Below are 21,565 nucleotides of genomic sequence, written 5' to 3'. Positions count from 1 at the left end.
GTGTGAAGCAGCGAGTGTTGCTGTATGTTCTCATAGATGGTCAGGGCATTTTTACAGAACACAGCTGCGATCTCGCCTCCTTGTTGTTGTGTGATTGACTGTCCTTCCAATAGCAAGTGAACATATGATTAGTGGAGCTGCTCACTGTTCTCATGTAGCTGTCACATCTCACATCCCGCTGCTTTTAAATCCTCCTTCACTGTTCTTAGCATTTATTCTTCACTTGGCTCGATTGCCTGGTTAACTTAGCACTCTGTCACGCTCCCAGATCTCGTAGTGGCAGTCGTTTTGAATCTGCAATGTAAATGACGCTGGAAACTTCATTAATTGTACGCCAACTTATGTCGATGAGACTTGGTGCCGGGGCTGGAGGCCTCAAGATGAGATGTTCGTTTACTTCCATTTAACACCCCCCTTCCCCTCCTTTCCTCCCCTGTCGGTTCTGGCAAACAGAAGGAGAATGCAGGAAAAATATAAACTGTTATTGTTAAAATGTTTGTTTGCAAAGAACTTTCATCTTGTAAGGCAGCCCACCCTCCACAGGATTTGAAATCAGTTGGGCTTTGCTTTCATGTCCGTCCCCTGACAGTTCCATCCTTTTGTATCGCAAGCCCAATGAATATTCAGGGGTTTCTCCTCCGGGCTTGTGTACAATAAAAGAGTCAACGTCACAAAAGTTTCTTTGCAAGCCCCCCGCCCTCCCCTTTTTTCTTGAGTGCTCTGTTTGAAATATACACAATTGTTGATGTTTCTGCAGTGGCATTGCTTTGCAGCTAATGAGCGAGAGACGTAGATGCTGTTTTGTTCCGACTTTAATTTTGATGTAACTCAATTTGACAGTGAATAACAATGTTGTAATGTCTCTTCCCTTGATATAGAGGTGCTTATTCCTTATGTTAACAATTGTTCTTTTTATTACAGGTCAACCAGATACAGAAAACCGTTATCGACCCTCTGAAAAAGTAAGTGTCCAACTTGAGTTTCTGCTGCTATATTTTAAAGGGTTGGCTTTAAATGTCTCTATACCAGACCAGGGTCAAATAGTTGTTGCTGATACGTTTAACATTTGTTTGGAGCAGGGCCATAAAGTGAATTTAGATGCATTATAAGTTGTATTATAAGTAGTACTATAAAGGCAATTTAGGTACGTTTGTGTGGATCCTGGTCCTGATGTGGTAAATCCATTCGACACTCTGGGCAGATTAAGTCCAGTGCCTTGTAACGTTTTTATTATTTGACCCAGCTCTGCTCTTTACACTGGCAGTGCTGGACCACAGGAAGTGGCCTGAAGTGTAGTAACACTGATTGTAAAAATGAACTAGGGAGTGAGTGGTGCTGCTGTGGTGGTGGTGTGTCTGGAAGAAAGTTTATTTGGTTCTCATTCCTAATACTCGCCCCCATTCGAGCAGGCGGTGAGTGCTATTCCATTCCTAAAGCCTCACTTTTTCAAACACACACACACACACACACACACACACACACACACACACACACACACGCACACACACATGCAAAGCAGAGGTACTGAAGGGAGTGGTTGGACTATCCCACTCTTCTTCCGGAGCGCTTGTTAAGGTTTTGCTTCCTCCTCTTGGCTCCTCCCAGGAGATTATACATATGCTGTGTGAGAGAGCATGTGTATTTGTTTCTGTTGATTTACAGAAGCTTGTTTGTTATTTTTCTTCACATTGGTAAAACATGAATAGGCTGTGCGTGTGTGTGTGTGTGTGTGTGTGTGTGTGTGTGTGTGTGTGTGTGTGTGTGTGTGTGTGTGTCTCGCCCCTTCTTCCACGTGTGCTCTGGTGGCGGAGCAATGACAGGATGGAATGGTTCTAATTTCCTCTTCCTGGTGGGCGGCAGGCGGACGTGTGGGCAGGCTCAGAATATGGCAAAGGGCCCAGCTTCCTGGGCCCAGAGCCGTGGATTGGTTTAGGAGAACTGTCTCAGGACAGTGCACACTCTCACACAAACATACGTACACACCAACCCAGATTTTGGAGGGGGTGCTGTCTCACAAATATGTCATTTTAGACCATAAAGTAAGGCATTTACATGATCTGAAATTGAGCAGAGGAAGTAAGTTCATAAACGAGTTTAGAAGCCAAGCTAAACTGGCCTCTTTATTAACTTTGTTCCCCTTTTTTTAAAACTGCAGCAATATTAGTTATTAGTTTATCAAGGCGTCTTCTTTAGAAAACTGAGACACAAAAAGCTACCACACTTTAAAGCTTCCATTAAGATTCCATTAGTCCATCCCTAATGAATATTTTTCATTGTTTACATCTCGTCTCGAAATACTCTATTGGTGATCTTGTGTCATCATGAAGACAATTAGCGACCAGTTGAAAAGGAGAACGTTAATGTTAATGGAAGACCTTGAAGTCTGTGTCTGTGTGTGTGTCTGTGTGTTTTTGCTATTTAAAATGTTGGCATTCTTAATACTTTGTATACTTAATAAACAAACGATAAAGAGGCAGCTCTCCACCCCCTCCTCTACTCTTTCTATCTCTCAGGCCCAGACGTGTATTTCGTCCACTCAGCGGGGTCACTGAATGACATCACCGTGTTTATGTGAGGGGAGGGGAGTGCGTGGGCATTGAGGCATTTGTGTTATCTAGGCCTCCTAACCTAGCCCTATCTGCTCCGTTGCTCTTTTGGGTGAGACAGAAGTCAAGCCTGTTTTGAGACCTCTGCCCCGGGTTGAGATGTGACTAGACCGGCCCTCTCAGTCAGAGGAAGACTCGGCCCCTGGAGCAGGTTGTAAGGCCTGGAGCTGACTCGACTATTTGGTCTTAGCTGGGGGGGGGATGCAGTTTTTTTACAAGGGGAAGTGATTGAATTTGATCACATTTTGTTGTTGAATTTTTGTAATCTAAGTTAAATTTTGTACCCAGGATGTTTGCTATGAGGTTGTCTGCCTTTCTTTTTTCTTTTTTTCTTCTTATCTGGTATATCATGTATCCAGGCTGCGTGTGTTGTCTGAGTTTTGATCAACAAAGCACAAAACAAGTTGCAGCAGATCAAACTCTCCTTCTGCTGAGACAAAAGAAGGTTCTGCTGGTATGTACGTCACCCTTTCACAACGTCCCATGGCCCACGGCTCTTAAATCTTTTACAACTGGTGGTAGTTATTTTATATTCACAGCGAGAGTATTTGAACAAAACTAGCCACGTGATGTAACCTTGTCTGACACTCTTTATCTGCAGCCGTGACACTTTGGAGGTGGTATTTGACACATAAACAATTCTATTTCCCATATTTTTAGTGGTTTGCTGTGTGTTTCTTTGCAGTAGTGAGTTAGGGACAGCCAGCCTCCCAGACTGAGGGTGTCTAGACCAGACTTGGGCTTGGCCTTCGGGTCAGGCTGGCCTGTCTGTGGATTGGCAGCTGCTCATAAACACACTCTCCGGGCCAGATGCTATTTCCATCCAGCCTGTTCACCACACCCTGACCTGTCACATGGACAGCGGTGTGCCCTTGGCCCCCGCGCAGCCCTCAACCAGACGAGGGGGACCGCAAATGCTGACGTAACCAGCTGACCGGTAGTTGTCCAGTCAATGCCAGGACATCGAGGGAAATGTCCAGTTGCTACCATCACCAGAGCTGCAGAGATTAATGGATTAGTTGTCAACTATTACATTAATTGCCAACTATTTTGATAATCGATTAATCAGTTTGATTTGAGTTTTTATGAAAATAAAGTCAAACTTCTCTGATTCCAGCTTCCTAAATGTGAAAATATTCTAGTTTCTTCTCTCCTCTGTGACAGTAAACGGAATATCTTTGAGTTGTGGACAAAACAAGACATTTGAGGACGTCTTGGGCTTCGGGGAAACACTGATTAACGTTTTTCACCATTTTCAGACATCTTACAGACCAAACAACTAATCGACTAATCGAGACATTAATCGACAATGAAAATAATCGTTAGTTGCAACCCCATTCATCACTACTATCCAAGTATGTGCAGTCACATACAACCAAGGCCACTGCTGCATATTTCCGTGTGGGAACCTTTGACGCTGCTGAGTCACTGGACACAGAGAGCCCTGAATGTAACAGTCAGCATCCAGCATGGAAAGGACAGGAATGGGTTAACAAGCAGTTGGCTTTGTGTCTAGCTCTTCCGCCTCCTTCAGCCCAGGAGAGCAGCGGCCCTCAAGTCTCTCAGTGTGCTGAAACATAGTAGTTGCTGGCAGTGTTGTCCCACTTTAGAGCACACAAACTGCACGCCATTGTGATGTGTAATGAGGAAATTGCACCGTGCTGTCAGGTGAAGTGCGCTGGTGAGAACGCAATCCGCCTTTTGTGTCATCTGTGTCGGTTTGCCGCTGCGTTGTCATCAGCCAATGGTGTTGTGAGAGCAGTCATGCCTAGAGGGCAGTTACATAATCCCTTGGCACTTCAAGTATGTGTACACTGGAGCAGATAGTAGACTTGAGGATCGGCATCCACCCCTGCCATAAACTGGGCCAAAGTGGTATTTTATAAATAGCGGTAGAGCGTGGGCCGCGGGGCTGGGCTTTGCTGAGCTCCGTGATGTCACTCAAAACGCTACACCACTCCTTGCTTTACTTCCTGTAGGAAACAATCCCTGCTTGTCTGAGACTGAGCTTTAGTTTGCGTCACTTTCTGCACTCTCCTGCCCTCTGCTTAGGTGCACAGGCAGACACAAGCTAGTTATTTTATTTTATTTTTTTTATCACAACCAATCCACTGGTTCTCAGTGGTTCCCTCATCTGCTGCACAGCGCAGGGCAAGGGTTGGCATGGAGAGGAATGTAAATCATAAAGCCCACACATTTTGTGTCTAATAACACTATGGGCAGAGGCACACATAACAAACTATTGTAGTACCGTGTGCCTACACAGTTGATGAAAGGTTGTAAATGAGTCATTCAAAAAAGCTAAATCTCACTCTTTGTTACGAGTGATTTTATTACTGACTCACATGCAGCAGACACCTGTGTGAATAATCTTGTGGCCTGCTTTTTAAAAACACTGTCACTGCTTTGTGTCTCCATGTCAGACCAAAACATGTTTCTTAATGTTTGTTTTGTTAAATTTGCTTTGCTAATTTGTCAATGACTGCTGGGATTTTTATTTACAGCTTGCTGCCGTGTATTTCCCCTTCACTATAACACACATTTGAAGGATATTCTTTGTCTTTTAAAACTAATGAAAAAGGAGCATAGGAGATATAAGGAAAATATGAGAAAACGTTGAATATGACGATAATAATTAAACAGATATGAAAGTGTTCTCAGTTCTGCCTTTTCTGCTGCTTTTAATATTCTGCTATTGAATAAAAAGTAATTTCCATTGTCTTTTATTGAATAAATTGAACATTAAACTGAACACAAAAGGCACCATGAAAAAAAAAGAAAGTTACATTTTAGAGTGTAGTTTTCTATCAATACTCTCTTTAACTAAAAAAACTCTTGTAAAAGTGTCGTTCGCGATGTGTTTACTGCGCAGGTTGATATCACGACGACGATGAAAACCAATTCATTGTGCAGTCCTGGTCTGAACAAATGATGCTGGACCCTTAATACAGCTGCATGTTAATGGTTCATACATTAGAAGATACTTCAGTCTTGTAGTTTAGATGTTGGCTATCATCCAGGTGTGTTAACCTTATTTATTTATTTTTTTCATTTGTTTACTAGATATTATTGGGTTGAATATTTCCTATATGCAGTATTCCTGCTTCCCATTTAAAGCAGCCACAAACCAGTGCAACAAGTCCCAGGATGAAGCTCAGACTCCTGTTGCTAAGTTACAGATGAGTGTTTTCCTATTTTTAGTGCTGAAGACTAGGATTCTCATTGCAAGAATATATTTTCATTTGGAATATGATAATTGTCGCAAAATGAATTGTTTCATGCCATTTTGAACTACAGTAATTAGATAATAGATTAGAGGAAGCTTAATGCAGAGCTGTCCTCTGGGGCTTGAGAGTGTCTCTCCTATAAGATGTTGAGGAGAGGAATTTTATTAATTCATAATGACTTTCATTAAGATAGGATGCCATGCAGAATGCGTGTCTGCAAATTTCATAAAGCAGGAAAGCCGTTTTAAAGCTGTTTTAACAATTCAAGGGACTTCAGTTTCTCCCAAAAAATAGGGCTGTTAGATTATGAAAAAAAAAAAATCATAATCACAATTATTTTTGTCAGTATTAAAATCACGATTATTTAACATGATTTACTCACTGACTTTTGGAAAGACGTTGCATTTATTGAATTTAAAAAACTGTGAAACAGTTACAACAAATCAAACAGTGAAAAGACCTTGAACTGTGGAATTTCCCTTCATACTTTTCCCGTTTTAACTTTTTAAATTCCCCTTAAAATAACAAATAAAGGGCACATGCCCGATTGTATCCCTCTCGCTTAAGATCTGGAGTCAGGTTAGGAAAAACTTTGGCTTACAGGGCCCTTCCGTCTTGACCCCACTGCTTAAAAACCATGTCTTTACACCTTCAAGTTCAGACCTGGCATTTAGGGCCTGGCACAGTAACGGCATCGTCAGTGTCAAAGACCTATACAATAGTATATTTGCGTCCTTCACAGAGCTCTCTTCCCTTTATGGTTTGCCGAAGTCACACCTCTTTCGCTTTTTCCAGATTAGAGACTTTGTCAGGAAGACATTCCCCCACTTTCCAAACCGACCCCCCGAAACCCTGACGGACTCCCTCCTGGCAATACCGTAAGAAATGCGTTTCTGTATTGTACGATTCACTAGGCTCGGCCTCCGCGAACCTTCCTACTTTGACAAAAGCCACGTGCGAGGGCAACCTGAGTATGACTATTACCATATTACCAACCTTACTCATATGTTCTGGTCTTGCCCTAAATTAACAACATTCTGGAGGAGCATTTTTGACACCATGAGCAGAGCTTATGATCACACTATCCCCCCTAACCCTTTGTCAGACATTTTTGGCATTTCCTGACGCTGACCTCCCTGTTGCACTAAGGTGGGCCCTGGCGTTTACATCTCTGCTAGCTCGGAGACTTGAACTCTTGTTCAACTGGAGGCTCTCCCGCCCCCCCACACACGACCGTTGGATTAAAGAAGTGCTCGACAACCTGAAGCTTGAGAAGTTTAGATCATCTCTGAAAGGCTCTATCTCCACATTCCTAGAGACATGGAACCCTTTCCTAGAATTAGTTGACTCCCTCGGCTTATTTCCCGACTTGGAGGACTGAGTTCCTCCTAGACTGCTCCACTCGACGCCAGCTGCCCCATTCCCCCTCTCTCTCCGCTTTCATGTCTTCATCTGTCCTATGAAAATAAAAGCCTAAAAATGCCCAAAAAAATTATCTAAAAAAAATTTATAAATTGCAAAAAAAAAAACTATTTCATACCCTGGTGTGAGTGTCTGTGTATTTATTTTTTTGCTTGCATGCATGCACGCTTGTCTGTGCACATTTTGCTTAGATTCTTATTGGTTGTGTCAGAGATATCTAAGGTTGTATGTGTGCTGGTTTGTCGCAGGTACAGCGGCGTCTTCCCCAGCCTCAACATGGCAGTGAAACGCCGGGAACAGGCACTGCAGGACTACAAACGGTTGCAATCCAAAGCGGAGAAGTATGAAGAGAAAGAAAAAACTGGGCCCGTTATGGTCAAACTACATCAGGTACTGCGAGTTTCAAGCCTGCATCAGTGCACGTGTTGGACCACTCCAAAGCTCCCTCTATCTGCAGAGCGGGCAGAGTTCACTTGCTCTCACAGGTTGCACATGTTGTTGAACAGGGCGCAATAAGTGGAAAAAGACACAAACGCTGACTGGATATGAACAAAAATAGTTGAGCACATGCATACTGTACATGTGCGCTCCTTCACCCACGCAAGCTACCAGGCTCTCAAGTAGTGCTTTTTCAAAAAGGCACTGCTGCACATCTACAGGCACGTAATTGAGAATCGTAGACACACACATACACACCAGGCCACTACAGAAGCGCACACATTCACAGATAGATAGCGCTGCAGTGTTGCCTATGCTGTTGCCTGCCTTTAACACATCCTCACACGGCGAGCCACCCACACACATTGAGAAAAGCACTGTCAGGGGAACAAAGCCTTGAAGAGGCCCCTACATCCATGCCCTTTAAATCCCTGTGCACTTAAAGAAATGATCCTGACAAAACACTCGTAGGCCATTTCGACTGGCCATGTGTGAAGAAAACTAACTGACGTGAAGAGACCACACCGTCACGCAGGAGATAAACAATATGTTGTAGTTTTAATATAGCAACATCCCCCCTTCCCCTTAATAAAAATTCTCACCCTCTCACACATATTCATTGTGCTTTCCATAACTCTGTGCCTACAGTAGACTACCCACTAATAGTCACACAGAGATCAGTGGTGCTAGAGTCCACTCACAGCCAAGTCTGCCCACATAACCCACTCCTCCTCACTGTGGTCGTGATTACAGCCTTTTATTTATTTTACTGCTTCTTCGTGGGAATTAGGCAAATATCTTTCTGAACAATAAGAAAGACACTAAAGATGGCTCCTGTGTTGAAATACTTAAAACTAACTTTCCATTTGCAGTAGTGCTGGGTTTAAAAAAAATAAAAAGAAAGAAAAAAGATCTTCGTCTGAATGATCCCGATATCGATTCATATAGTCCTGAGATCGATCTTTTAAGAGGCTCCGTTTTAAAGCTAGAGTGCAGATATTGGTTTCATATTAAACTAGACGATCTAAGGAATCCATGTTATGCTAAATAACGCTCCAAAGTTATGGTGTTGGCGAGGGATAAACTGCCATGGCCATTTTCACGGATGTATTCCTTTAGGTCTCCGTCTCTGCATCACACCCTCTGCACTAAAGAAAGCACTCTTCAAAAAAATTCTGTCTCTATGTAACTGCTTTGTGGTCAATTCTTAACGTCAACATTAATATTTTTAATAATGCAGCAGGTTACAGGGTTCCTTGTGAAATTTACAGCATTAGTTTTCTGAGAATCTCTCTGAAATATGCCTAATTGAATTGATATAGAATCGAATTTGGACCTTGTGAATCGGAATTGAATAAATTCAGGAAATCAGTGGCGATAACCAGCCCTGTTTCATGGGTTGGTATTTGTTTTCGTCGAAATCTGCCACTCTTTGCACCAGTTTTTGTGGAATAATGTGTAAAATGGTTTGTAAATTACAACACGAGCTAACGTGGTGAAATGAGAAGATGTTATGTAAAGTTAGAAGTGATGGTGACCCGTTCTTTTGTTTCCCTTCCCCTCCACAGGCCAGAGAGGAGCTCCGACCGGTCCGGGAGGACTTCGAGGCCAAGAACAAGCAGCTGCTGGACGAGATGCCCAAGTTCTACCACAGCCGCATCGACTACTTCCAGCCCAGCTTTGAGGCTCTCATCAGGGCGCAGGTTCGTGATCATCCTCCCCGGAGACACACAAACAAGAAGGCGCTCACACGCACAGATTTTAACAATTTGTCTAAGTCCACTCAAAGGGAACAATTTACAGGGACAGAAATATTATAGATGCAGTTAAATACAAACATGCGGCATTGGCATACAGCAGGTCTTCATAATATTAAGCATATGTCTTCGCCATGCTATCATAGGCGGCTGCCTATGATAGCAGACAGAGCACAGTACCTTGCTAGCCGTTTAGCCCTTACACACACACACACACACACACACACACACACACACACACACACACACCTAGGACTGCAACTAATGACCCAAATATTTTTGTATGAATAATACTTTTTTTTTTTTTTTGAAAGAACGTTAAGAAAAACGGAAAAAAAGTGTCAAAAATAAGTGTCAAAACTTTAAAAAAAACATTGAAAGGATGTCAAAGTTTAAAGAAAAAAAAAAAAAACGTCAAATTGATAATAAAAAAAACGTCAAAATCGTCCACAAAACCCCCCCCATCAAAAAGTGTCAAACGTAAAAAGAAAAAACGTCTCAAACGCCAACTGGACTCTTGATTGGCCAACAGCACTTCACAGAAATCAAATCATTCAACAAGCATTCTCCGATGTGGGCAAGAGAACGATAACATAATTTATGATACGACTATGCCAGAACAGGCAAGTAGGTTGTTAAATTTACTTGCCCAACGTGGCGTTTTAGTTTAGTTGGCGATTAATTCAATAGTTGATGAATCGATTCATCTTTGCAGCTCTACGGCCCCCAGTGTCTGTTCAGCCCTCTGAGCGTTGGTTAAACAGTGGCTGAAGTGTCTGATGGAAGGGAGTGTATAATCCTGGCAGTCTGTCTCCCTCCACGCTGTCCTAATGTGATTAACCCCCAGTGACGGCCCACACGACTGTGTTTAGCCCAGGAAGGCCTCATCTGTCTGGCTCCACTGCAGCCCTGCGAGTCTCCAACCTGGAGCTTCTCTTAAAGCAGCTGGGCGTCTTAAGTTAGCGCCACAGTGTCCCCCTCCCCCAACCCAGACTTGCCTGGCCATGTCATTTCCTCTTTAGGACGGTCACTGGCACACTCCTAATTACTAAACTAGATTATCCTAATGACAATTATAGGGTTCTATGATGTTCTTTGAACTTTAAAAATAGCAAACAGAGCTATCAACTATAACCGACATTAAATATCTCCGTAAATCTGAGCTCAGTTCTTTTCTCTTTTAGGGTTAAATCACATTTAGTACCTGGCTTTGCATGGCGCAAGAGCTCTTATTAGTCACACGCATGCTATTTTATAACTACAATATCTTTTATTCATGTGGTTCACGCACATGAATGAGCATCTACACATGTTTACACATACACACAGCCACACGTGGGTGGCCAGTGGGCCAGTGGACCACTGGAGCTCGTCCCCAGCCTCGCTGCATGTGCTCGGTCTCATCCTCCACTCCCTTCTCTCGCAGCCGCTGTTGCTGCTCGGCTCCCAGCGGCAGCAGGGAAAAGGCACAAAGGCTGCCTTTGTTGAGAGCCTTCAGCCTAACTAACACCAGTCCTGTCCAGCAACTGTCAGCGGGACACTTGGCCTGACCTGTCCACCTGTACAGATGTTGATGAATTGAGACATTGTCTTGATTTTTTTTTCTTCACAATTTTGCGCCATCTGCTGCATGTGTTCATTCGGAAAAAACACTTTCTTTCTTTCTTTGTCCTTTTCTCAGTTGATTTTCATTGTTTCCTGAAACAGTTTTGAAGGACTTACTGGATAGAATGCAACATCAATTAGTCATTATCTCTTTAGGCTAAGAGGTCAAAGTGTAACATATCTGTGTAAATATTAAGCAGCTGGGGATTATAGTATGTTAAAATGGCCAGACAGAAGTCATGTAATTTAAAGCTCTGCTTCACCCAAAGACTCCTGTTTGTATCGTAGGTGGTCATAGGCTGCGTTTACTTCTCGTGGTGACTAGACTAATTATAATAGCAAAGAGTGTCTTTGCTCCAGAGGGCACTCAGACACTGATCTGGTGTACATTATCATCACTGGTCATATGGACATTTCCGATGGCCCTTTCAACAAGCCCTTTTGAAAAAAAAAAAAAAAAGAATATCCGCTTTGCCCCCACAAACAGCTGGAACCCAATACTTATGGCCCACTCATGTGGTTTAGGTGGCAAATATTGGTATAAACACATGAAGGTCTTTCATACCGAGCACTTAAAAAGGCTTGTTCAAGGTGGTTTAGAAATTTTTTTTTCCTTTTGTCTGACAGCGTCAAATCTGCTCTTGACAGTCAGACAAATGTTATTTCTATACAAGATGACTCTTTATGACCGTTTATTTCCAGCTTGATCTAGCCCTTATTCTGTTGTGACCCTTAGCGAATCAGTAAGCATTTCTCCCACTGGTTTCTTGGTTGATCTTGCTGTTTCAGCCTACAATAGGACACACATGCAATTTCCGAGAAGCCAGCGATGCCCCCTTAAGAGCATGGTATCGTATGCATCGCTGCATGAATAAATATTGAGATGTGTGTGTGTGTGGGTTTAAAGGGGTTGTATTTTCCGAGTACTTTCATTCTCTGCCTACTCTTCTGGAGTCTTGTAATGTGATTAAAGTCTATTAATCATCAAAGCAACTCTCTAGGGAGCCTGACTCATGAACTAAGGGGAAGAAGCAGGGGTGGGAAGTGTCAAGAAAGCTTTCAGTGAACACTCTCTATCTCTTGTTCAGATTGGGAGAGAAAAGCAGGGTCACTACCGGCTGAAGTGCTGGGTTTTTGGGGCTTTGTCGGACTTGTTTGATATCTGTGGGCTCCCTCTTCGCCTCTCAAATTACTTCTCATTAGCGGGGTTGAAGAGGTATGAGAGCAGCAGCTTCAGCCTGGTGTCAGTGAAAGGAAGGTTAGATTGTGCGAGTGCAGCAGAGTTTGGATATAAAATTTGTTGGGAGTTTTTTTTTTTTTTTCCTTACAGGCGGATCGGCCCTGTCAAGTCTCTGTCAGAGGACAGTCGGGACATTTTTCTGTTATCACAGACTAAATCTTTGTCCTTTTCTCTTCCTGCCCCTCCAGGTTGTCTATTTCACCGAAATGTACAAGATCTTCAGCGAGTTGACAGACCAGATCGACCAGGCAGGGCTGACTGACGAGCAGAGGGAGAGGGACACCGAGGCCAAGCTCAGCGAGTTGCGTGCTCTGTCCATTGTCGCCGACGACTGAGGGAGAGAAGCCAAAAAATGGGGAAAGGGCTCCTTTTAAATGCCTCTGAATGGATTGCACTCTTTTCAGGCTCCTTGGCGCAGTTCAAACGGACAGCAATGGCCTTAACCTGATCATCAGACTGTTTCCTTGCGGCCTCGTCTCTCTCCCCATTCCTCTTGCACTACACTTCCATGCTTCTTTCTCTCCACAGAGACTCTCTGCGACTCAAACTGCTGCAGCTGAAATGCCACATTAACTAAGCCATCAGCCAAGTGCAACATTATAAGCCAATATGTTTTTTTTGTGTGTTGTTTTTTTCTAAGGGAAGGAATCAACTGGTTCTCGTCAGAACCAATTAACAGGGATACACTTCTTGGTTTCAGAGATGTCTATAAGCATTTGAGCAAGGAAATGTGTTTTTTTTAACAATCTGTGAAACATAGTTTTTATTACCCAAGTTTGAAATGACAAACACTGCAGACAATGTATTGTAGGTTACCGGCTAGAAAATGTATGTCTTGTGTTTTTGGCCTTTGCTGGTTATCTCCAAGTTTAGCTCTGTGCCATGTTTGTTGTGTGAGGGCTGTTTGTTGGGGTTTACAGGATGATGTTGGTAACATCATCCTGTGCATAATGTGCCTACATTGTCCCGACTGTGGATGTAACATGGGAAAAAAAAAACTTCACTGGAGTGAAGTGAGATTGTGCACTTGCGAGCAGCGGTGTTGAAAGGTCGACCATTCAGGCTGCGGAGAGAACGAGTCGCTGTTGGAGTCTAACCGCTGTCCAAAACAAAGGCTGGTGCTCCCTCTTGTGGTAAATACTATTCATGACACACCATTTCCTTTAAGTCACACACCATCCATCCTTTGTTTTATTGTTGGCTGTTTAGATGGTCTGTTAGCAGAGAAACCTCGTTGTACCCTCTACACCAGGGTCGGAAGCCAACTTTTTCTTTGTCTTGATTTTTGGACCAAATCCTACTGTCATTGTTTCCACCTTTATCAGGTATCCCCCCCCAGTATGATGAACACGCTCTGGTTAATGGGGTTACACGGTGATGTACACATACGGATTGCTCCCACATCATGTTTGTTTATTTTATTTTTTAAAGGTGTCACACCAAGAAGTTAACTATTTATTTCTTTGACATAATTTTGAAATTATTGAAGCAAATGGTTAGTTGATTGACTGTCTTTGTGTATTGTTTGAGTTACACGTGTGTATTAATGAAGGTTTTTTTCTAATTAATGGAGTTTAAGTGGTAGAGATTGTTCTCCTAACACACAACTAAGTGAATACTGTAACACAGTGGGGTTTAATTTAGGTTTTTTGAAATATGTATTAACACTACAATCTGTTCAATGACAATGTTTTAGCCATCATCTAAATGTACAGTCAATCATGAAATAAATGAACTGTGAGAATAGCAACCATGTCTACAATCCTATTTAGAGCTGCAAAGATAGTTGAAGATGTTGTCAACTTAATCACCAACTATTTTGATAATCGATTAATCGGTTTGAGTCATTTTTTTATGAAAATTCTCTGATTCCAGCATGTTAAATGTGAATATTTTCTAGTTTCTCCTCTCCTCTGTGACAGTCAACTGAATATCTTTGAGTTGGGGACAAAACAAGACATTTGGCTTTGGGAAACACTGATCCGCATTTTTCAGCATTTTCTTAACATTTTAGAGGCCAATCAACTAATCCATTAATCAAGAAAATAATCAACCGATTAATCGACAATGAAAATAATCCTTAGTTTTAGCCCTAATCTTACTGTTGTTGTGATGAGCTTAAGTTTAAATATCCACTTTGTATTTCTCAGGGTGAGTGCAGGAGTTGTTGCAGAATTTAAATCACACACAAGAGTCATCAGGTACTAATCTTTATTTCTGTTCAGTTTTACTTTACTGGAATTAGTCAGTGTCCTGTCAGCAAATCTCAATATAAGCAGTATGTACAGTTCAGCAATTATTATTTTTTACATATCATCTTCTTGAAACCCTCATTAGTTTTAATTGTTTAAAATCTTTCAGAACCGATTAGAAAAATACACGAGCAAGGCACTGCTGGATGTGTGTGATTTGAACTTTCTTCTCCCAGTTTCCTGCCCCAGGTCCCCTCCCACCCCCTCTCTTATTGGACACCAGTAACCTTTGGGTGGTGTGTGTGTCAGAGTTACTAAGTGGGGTCCTTCAGATGGCTGTCTTGCTGTACATGCTTGATATTTGTTCCTGAAAGACTCTGCGGATGTCGACGCGTCTGCTCTTTAGAGTCGGGGTGAGAAGGCCGTTGGCGATGCTGAACGTCTCCGGGTGCAAGTAAACGCCCTTCACCTGAAAGGAGAGAAAGGTAAGACACACAAAAAAAAAAAAATCAACAAAAAGGTCAGTATTGGGAGGTTAGTAGTAAAGCTGCAACTAACGATTCTATTAATCTGTCGCTTGTTTTCTCGTTTATTGGTTAGTTGTTTGGTCTATTAAACGGTGAAAAATGTCTCAGTGTTTCCCAAAGTCCAAGATGACGTCCTCAAATGTCTTGTTTTGTCCACAACTCAAAGATATTCAGTTTACTGTCACAGAGGAGAGAAGACACTAGAACATATTCACATTTAACAAGCTGGAATCAAAAGTTTGACCTTTTTTTTTTTTTTTTTTTTTCATAAAAAAAATGACGGATTAATCGATTATCCAAATAGTTGCCGATTAATTTAACAGTTGACAACTAATCGATTAATCTTTGCAGCTCTACCTTAAAACTAAAACAACTTTTTTTCTTTTACTGCAGATTTGTATTCAGTGTTTAATGACATATTTGGCCCTATCTTGCACCCGGCCCAACACAAGTGTCTTTGCTAGTTTAAGACCGACGCAGTTGTCAATTTCCCATCCAGCGCCCACGTAGTTTAAATAGCAAATGCACCTGCGCCCATCTGTGGCCCATGGGCGTGCTGGTCTTACAGGGAGGTGTGTTCAGGTGCATTCTTGGTGTTTTGCTATCTTGAGGCAGCGGGAAGTGATCGTGCCATTGACCAACAAAAACCTGGTCTAAAGTCAATAACGCAGCATTTCATTGTTATTTTAATGCCTGCTTCACCTCGTGGAGTTTTGGTGGTGCTTGTGCCATAACTGATCTGCTCGCACGCTTTCACTTCACGCACAAGCAGATCAGTTTCTTCTCCTGAAAAGCTCTCCTTCCTGCTTAGCAAATTCGCCATCGTAATAGCAATGCGCCAAGGTACATACGTGCCTGGCTTTTAAAGGGAATGGGAGATGACACTGATTGGTTTATTGCATGTTACGCCCAAAACACACCTATGATTATTCAAGACACTAAGTATAACTAGCAAAAGTGGATTCGTACATGCTCCAAACGCACCTGCGCCAGGCGCTTCACGCTGTGTGCTTAGATCGTTAAAATAGGGCCCATTGTCTGTTAATCCAGTACTCTACAGTTGTCGCTATTTATATTTTACAGCGGTACATGTTATTTATTAATCCATTATCTAAATAGTTGGGGATTTATTTTACAGTTGCCAACTAATCGATGAATCTTTGCAGCTCTAGTTAGTAGCTCATAAATAATCAAGACTAATGTCAGCAGAGTTTTCTCACTTGTTCAAAGGACTTCAGCCCCGCTTCCTTCCCCACAGCTGTCATGTCCTCTAATACTGCTTTCTTTAAATCCTGTTTGAAAGACAAATAACTGCTTCAATTGTTTTGAAATGCCAAAAGTAAAATGGTCATGTTATGAAATTGGGGTTTAGATGACATACAGGATTCTGGCACAGCTCTTCATAGGATCCCATGAAGCCTCGCTCTTTAGCCCAGTCAACAAACACCTCCGGGTCAGGTACAACTATGCCTATGAGAAAAGACTGGAGACATGAAGCACAAGAGAAGAATCAAAACGCTAACACGTAAACAAACAGCAAATGACTTAGGTCAACTGAATATGAATGGCATTGTACCTGTAAACTATCTCCGTGCACGAACACCTGCAGCACAGGAACACAACGCGTGTAGACATTTTCTATCTTCTCTGGAGCGATATACTCTCCCTGGGACAACTTGAAGATGTGCTTCTTCCTGTCAATGATGCGTAGCGTCCCGTTCTAGCAGAGGAAAAGGCGGAGACGTACACATTTGCTCACTTACGTGAGATGCTAGAAGATGAAACTCATCAGATTTAGGCTGAGTCCTGTGTGTGTAATCTTACTGGAAGCCACTGGCCTACGTCCCCACTGTGCAGCCAGCCGTCGCTGTCCAAGGCTTCAGCCGTCCTTTCTGGGTCCCTCAGGTAACCTCTGAACACGCTGGGGCCACTGATACAGATCTAACAGGGACAAAGACGTGAAAAGAGTCAGTCTGTCTGTCGATGTGAAAATGTCATTGCTGCTGCAGGGGAAGTTACATGCTTGGTCACAGACCGGGAGTAAGTGGATATTTTGTCACTGCACAGAAAAATAGTATCTGACTCAGTTGCAACTTAGTCTCGCATTGCCAGACCTATCACCACAGCGCTGAGGAGTAAGGTCTGGCTACACCACAGATGCATTCTGGGATAGAAGGGGGAAAAAAACACTCTGGGTTGTTTGCATTTCTTTGAACCAATCACAAACATCTTGGGCGGCGCTAAGCTCCGGACGCAGCGACGGTGGCTCTGCTAAATAGTCTCAGGAATGAACTTGTTTTGGTGGAACATTTGCACCCCACAAAAGAAAATGCCACATACAATATTAAATTAAATGTTCACACAATACAGTAACTTGAGCTATTTAAAACAAACATATTATTTGTAAATCTTTACAATAATTCCCTGAAAGATCCAAGCAGTCCTGCCTCGTTGCATGATCCAAATTTTCTTCAAAACTTGCTGCTGCTGTTGACTGCAGCTTTTGCAACTGTTTACTTTTGATTAGCTGAAGGCCTCTCTATGATTTTTTTCTTACCCTAATGGTGGAACATGATTATCTAATCACCATCAGTGCAGTGTCTGACTTTGATTGTTGATTTTGAAGAAGGCCTGTGGGCCGAACCATCATTTAAAATAAAGAGAAATGCACGTGTAGCTACACTTACTAGTCTAAGTCTACTTCCAGCGATCAGCAGCTCACGACGGCCCTTGATGTGTGTTACTTTTCGTTATTATGAATAGTATGATGGCACCTTAAGAGTATCTCACCTCTCCATCTCCGTTCTTAGCAAAGTAGTTCATATCAGGGATGTCTATCAGCTTCACCTTGGCACAGGGCAGCGGAGCCCCTACATGACCTGACAAAGACACATCCACACACCTGATGAGGACAGGATTAACCAGCGCAAAAAAACACAAGCAATTCAGAGAAAAAAAGGGTAAAGAATTGGATGACGTTTTACCTGCGCTCCAGTCTCCGGGCATGGAGAAAGTGCAGCCGGCCGTGCACTCCGTCTGTCCGTAACCTTCGAAGATCAGACAGCCCAGAGTGGCTCTGAGGAAGGACAGCACAGTGGGAGAGATGGGTGCTGAAGCTGTCAAAGCGAACCGCAGATTACCTCCTAAACTGGCCTGAAACACAAGAGAAGCAGAATGTATGTAAAACAGTTCAAATGCAATCACATTGTGGGTGCAAGCTGAATTTCTTTTTAACAGCGTTTTCAACCTAGACCATATTTTCCCATCTGCACTGACCAAAACCGAGCCAAAATCTTTCGGTGTGCGTGCTTCTCCAATACACTCCCACAGGACCAATATGCTCCGGGTGGATTTGGCATTGATTGCTGGAATAGTTGTGCTCCTCTTGTGAAGTTTGAATACAAATGTGTTGACTATTCGCAGGGATGCTGGTCTATGCGTAGCACTGTGTTAAGTGCTGTAAAATAGAAATAGTGACAACTGTAGAGTCCTGAATTAACAGACAATATGCCATTAAACACTGAAAACAAATCTGTAGTAAAAGAGAAAAAAAGATTTGTTTTTGTTTAATGGTAGAGATGCAAAGATTGTTCGATCAGTTGTCAACTATTAAATTAATCGCAAACTATTTTGATATTCGGTTTGAGTCATTTTTTTATGAAGAAAAAACTAAAAACTTGTGATTCCAGCTCCTTAAAATGTTAATATGTTCTAGTCTCTTCTCTCCTCTGTGACAGTAAGCTGAATATCTTTGAGTTGTGGACAAAACAAGACATTTGAGGACGTCATCTTGGGACTTTGGAAAACACTGATCCACATTTTTTAACCATTTTCTGACATTTTAGAGACCAAACAACTAATCCATTAATGGAGAAAGTAATCAACAGATTAATCAACAATGAAAATAATCGTGAGTTGCAGCCTTATTTGCAGATAGATTTAGTCTTTACTGAAGACCTACATTGAAGGAACTGTTTAAAAAAAAAAAAAAAATGTGGGGAAATATGATCCAGGGTGAACTATTAAATGGAGCTTCCAGCAACTGACCTGAATCCTGTTGAACACCAGTTTGTCCCACAGACTGTTGTTGCGTACGACTCCGCTGCTGAGCTCTGCCTGCTTCCTCCTCACAGCGTAGTGAAGCAAGGCCCGTCGCAACGGAGAGGTCACAGAACCCAGGATCTGTATGGAAATCAGTCAAACATCAAACAGAACCGACCGAAGAATTACGCTGGCCTTCATAGTGGAACAATCTACAAAAAAACGTGTGAAAATGTCACTAATCAACAGGGCCACACGGAATCTGCGGGAGCAGAATTCTGCGTAAATCTTCAGCAGATTTTAAACAAATTAAGAAAATAAAATAGCAGTCAGAATGTTAACACATCTCCACCCCGAGCAGAAAAACTAAGTCTGCTAAATTCCTCTAAAATTTCATTCTGGATCACTGCTGAAATCTGTAAAAATAAACAAAAATCTGCAGATTCCGTTTGGGTCTGCTAATCAAAGATGACTTTTAAGGCCCTATGTAATTCATCCCATTTTGCAAACCTTATTTTATTGTTTTTTTTATCTAATTTTCACTGCTGCTAAGTGTACTTAGTGGCCCACGGGCCCCTCAGTGGAGGTAATGAGGGAGTGTCACGTTCCCCACCCAGATTTATTCTGCCCGGTCCGGGGGATTCTCAAACCCTGAGGCCTCCACTGCCCTGAATCTATTTACTGACCTTGTCATAGATGCGATTGAGCAAACGAGGCACAACAGGAAAGAAGGTGGGTTTGAGAGTTTTAATGTCATCCATGAGAAGAGAAATGTCGCCTTGGTAGAATCCTACTCTCGCCCCGTGGCAGAACATAGAGACCTGTGACAGAAAAAAGACTTCATTTAGGGTTTACAACAAGGTTATTATAGTGAAATTAAACTAAAATAAGCAGTGACAAGTACTTTTAGTGAACTGAAACTAAATAAAAACTAAAACCTTGAAGACAAACTAAACTGAAACCATATTGCCAGGTTGAAAAACTAATAAAAATGACAATGAGTCAGGCAGACTAAAAATTACTAAACTTACTAAAAGTTTGTATATACTTGTTTCTGTATTTATTGTTTATTTCATATTAAAGCTTCAGTGCGTAACTTTTTGATGTTAATGAACGTCCGTTACATTCAAGCCGTTGCCAAATGAGTTGCTACAAAGTTAATTAAGACTATCAGCTCCACACAACTCTCTCTGGATCTCTCAGTATGGCTATGTTCAGAAGATTGTGGCGTCTGGCGACTTTCTAGCGCAGGAAAATCTAGCGAAGATAATGAGCTCTTCTGAAGAGTCCATCATGTATTTTTAATCCTCCGTGTCCTCCTTGGCTACTAGCAGCTGCATGGAGGAGGGGTGGGGGTGCGCCGACAGTTTTGTTGTCATTACTTAAAATCCCTCATGGGGGCGACAGAAACTACGCACTATGGCTTTAAAGTTCAATGTGTTTGTTTGCACCAACCGCCAAGGCAAAATTCTTTGCTTTTACTTTGTGTTACTTACTTGGCAATAAATCCCTTCCTGGTTCTGATTTCTAATTCAAAACAAAAAGTGAGAAATGCATCCGCTACCTGAATCATCCTCTCAAACATGTGGGCAAGCGGCAGGTAAGAGATCGACACATCCTGCTGTTGGATCTCAAAAGAACCCTGAGAGAGAGAGAGAGGGAGAGAGGGAGGGAGAGAGAGAGAACGAAGAAATAAAGTGAGCAAAGCACAGGGGAGAGATTAAGTTCAGGCAGCAGGCAATCAAACGTGCAGTATGGCTTTTTCAACAGCAGTTAGATAGCATAATCTTTATACGGGGGGGGCAATTAGTTAAAGTACCTCGCAGTGACAGGGGCAATCAAACTATTAATCATACCATTAGACACAGCGGGGAGAGGGACAGTTTTTTTTTGAGATACTGAGACACAAGCAGATGGGAAGTGATGGGAGCTGTGAGGCTGTTCTCAATTAGACAAGGAGGTGGAAGAGTAGACAGACCTCCAGGATCTTAATGACAGAGGAAGTGTTGGAGGCGATGTTGCCGTGGGTGATCATGGCTCCCTTGGGCTTCCCTGGATAAATAAACACGGCATTATGGCAGTGCCATAAAGAGAGCTTGTTAGTGGGCACTTGAGGACACTTCTCTAATGATGTGAATGAGGGATAATTACGCCGAGAGAGACGGTATGGAAATCAAAGACGGTACCTGTGGTTCCACTGGTGAAGCAAACCACGGCCAGATCCTCGGGCTGGGGCGGCTACAGCAGGCAGCAATAAAACATGAGAATATGACAACAGGCTTCCTCTACAAGTGAGTGTTAATGATATCGTATGGGACAGGAGCAACGGGGAAACTGTCATCCTGGCATTTAGAGGGGGATTATCTGTTTACTGGAACCAGTTTGATGCGGTGATGTAGTGTAGCAGCTGAGAGACGATGTAAACTCACCACAGGATCTTTGAGGTTCTGCCTTCCCAGGTCCTAAGAGAACAGGGGACAACCAGGAGTTATTCAGATCAATTTACATAT

At 42.5% G+C, this 21,565-nt stretch overlaps 2 protein-coding genes across 3 annotated transcripts in view; one reads left to right on the top strand and one right to left on the bottom strand.

The window, feature by feature from the left end:
* The window catches only part of bin3 (bridging integrator 3), a 47,239-nt gene extending 33,194 nt beyond the window's left edge, over nt 1–14,045 (top strand). Inside the window, exons 6-9 of the mRNA XM_031305137.2 lie at nt 922–962; nt 7,504–7,645; nt 9,262–9,396; nt 12,484–14,045. Coding sequence (XP_031160997.1) covers nt 922–962; nt 7,504–7,645; nt 9,262–9,396; nt 12,484–12,630 — 465 coding nt within the window. The 3' untranslated portion in view covers nt 12,631–14,045. The remainder of the gene's footprint in view (nt 1–921; nt 963–7,503; nt 7,646–9,261; nt 9,397–12,483) is intronic.
* Nucleotides 1,756–21,565, bottom strand: part of acsl2 (acyl-CoA synthetase long chain family member 2) — a 47,074-nt gene continuing 27,264 nt past the window's right edge. The window contains exons 8-21 of one of the 2 annotated variants that reach the window (XM_035998910.1): nt 21,485–21,517; nt 21,242–21,293; nt 21,034–21,107; nt 20,620–20,697; nt 19,742–19,876; nt 19,062–19,196; nt 17,999–18,167; nt 17,805–17,893; nt 16,839–16,955; nt 16,591–16,734; nt 16,396–16,497; nt 16,235–16,306; nt 14,795–14,956; nt 1,756–1,774 (exon numbers count right to left, since the gene is read on the bottom strand). In XM_035998910.1, coding sequence (XP_035854803.1) covers nt 14,816–14,956; nt 16,235–16,306; nt 16,396–16,497; nt 16,591–16,734; nt 16,839–16,955; nt 17,805–17,893; nt 17,999–18,167; nt 19,062–19,196; nt 19,742–19,876; nt 20,620–20,697; nt 21,034–21,107; nt 21,242–21,293; nt 21,485–21,517 — 1,341 coding nt within the window. In that variant the 3' untranslated portion in view covers nt 1,756–1,774; nt 14,795–14,815. Of the gene's footprint in view, nt 1,775–14,489; nt 14,957–16,234; nt 16,307–16,395; nt 16,498–16,590; nt 16,735–16,838; nt 16,956–17,804; nt 17,894–17,998; nt 18,168–19,061; nt 19,197–19,741; nt 19,877–20,619; nt 20,698–21,033; nt 21,108–21,241; nt 21,294–21,484; nt 21,518–21,565 lie in introns of those variants that run through there. The other variant, XM_031305082.2, reaches the window with a different exon arrangement.

This window comes from Sander lucioperca, chromosome 2 (genome assembly GCF_008315115.2).
Source record: "Sander lucioperca isolate FBNREF2018 chromosome 2, SLUC_FBN_1.2, whole genome shotgun sequence".
In the NCBI taxonomy this organism is placed as follows: Eukaryota; Metazoa; Chordata; class Actinopteri; order Perciformes; family Percidae; genus Sander; species Sander lucioperca.
The sequence above is the reverse complement of the archived record's forward strand: the minus strand, read 5'-3'. Positions and strand labels throughout refer to the sequence as shown.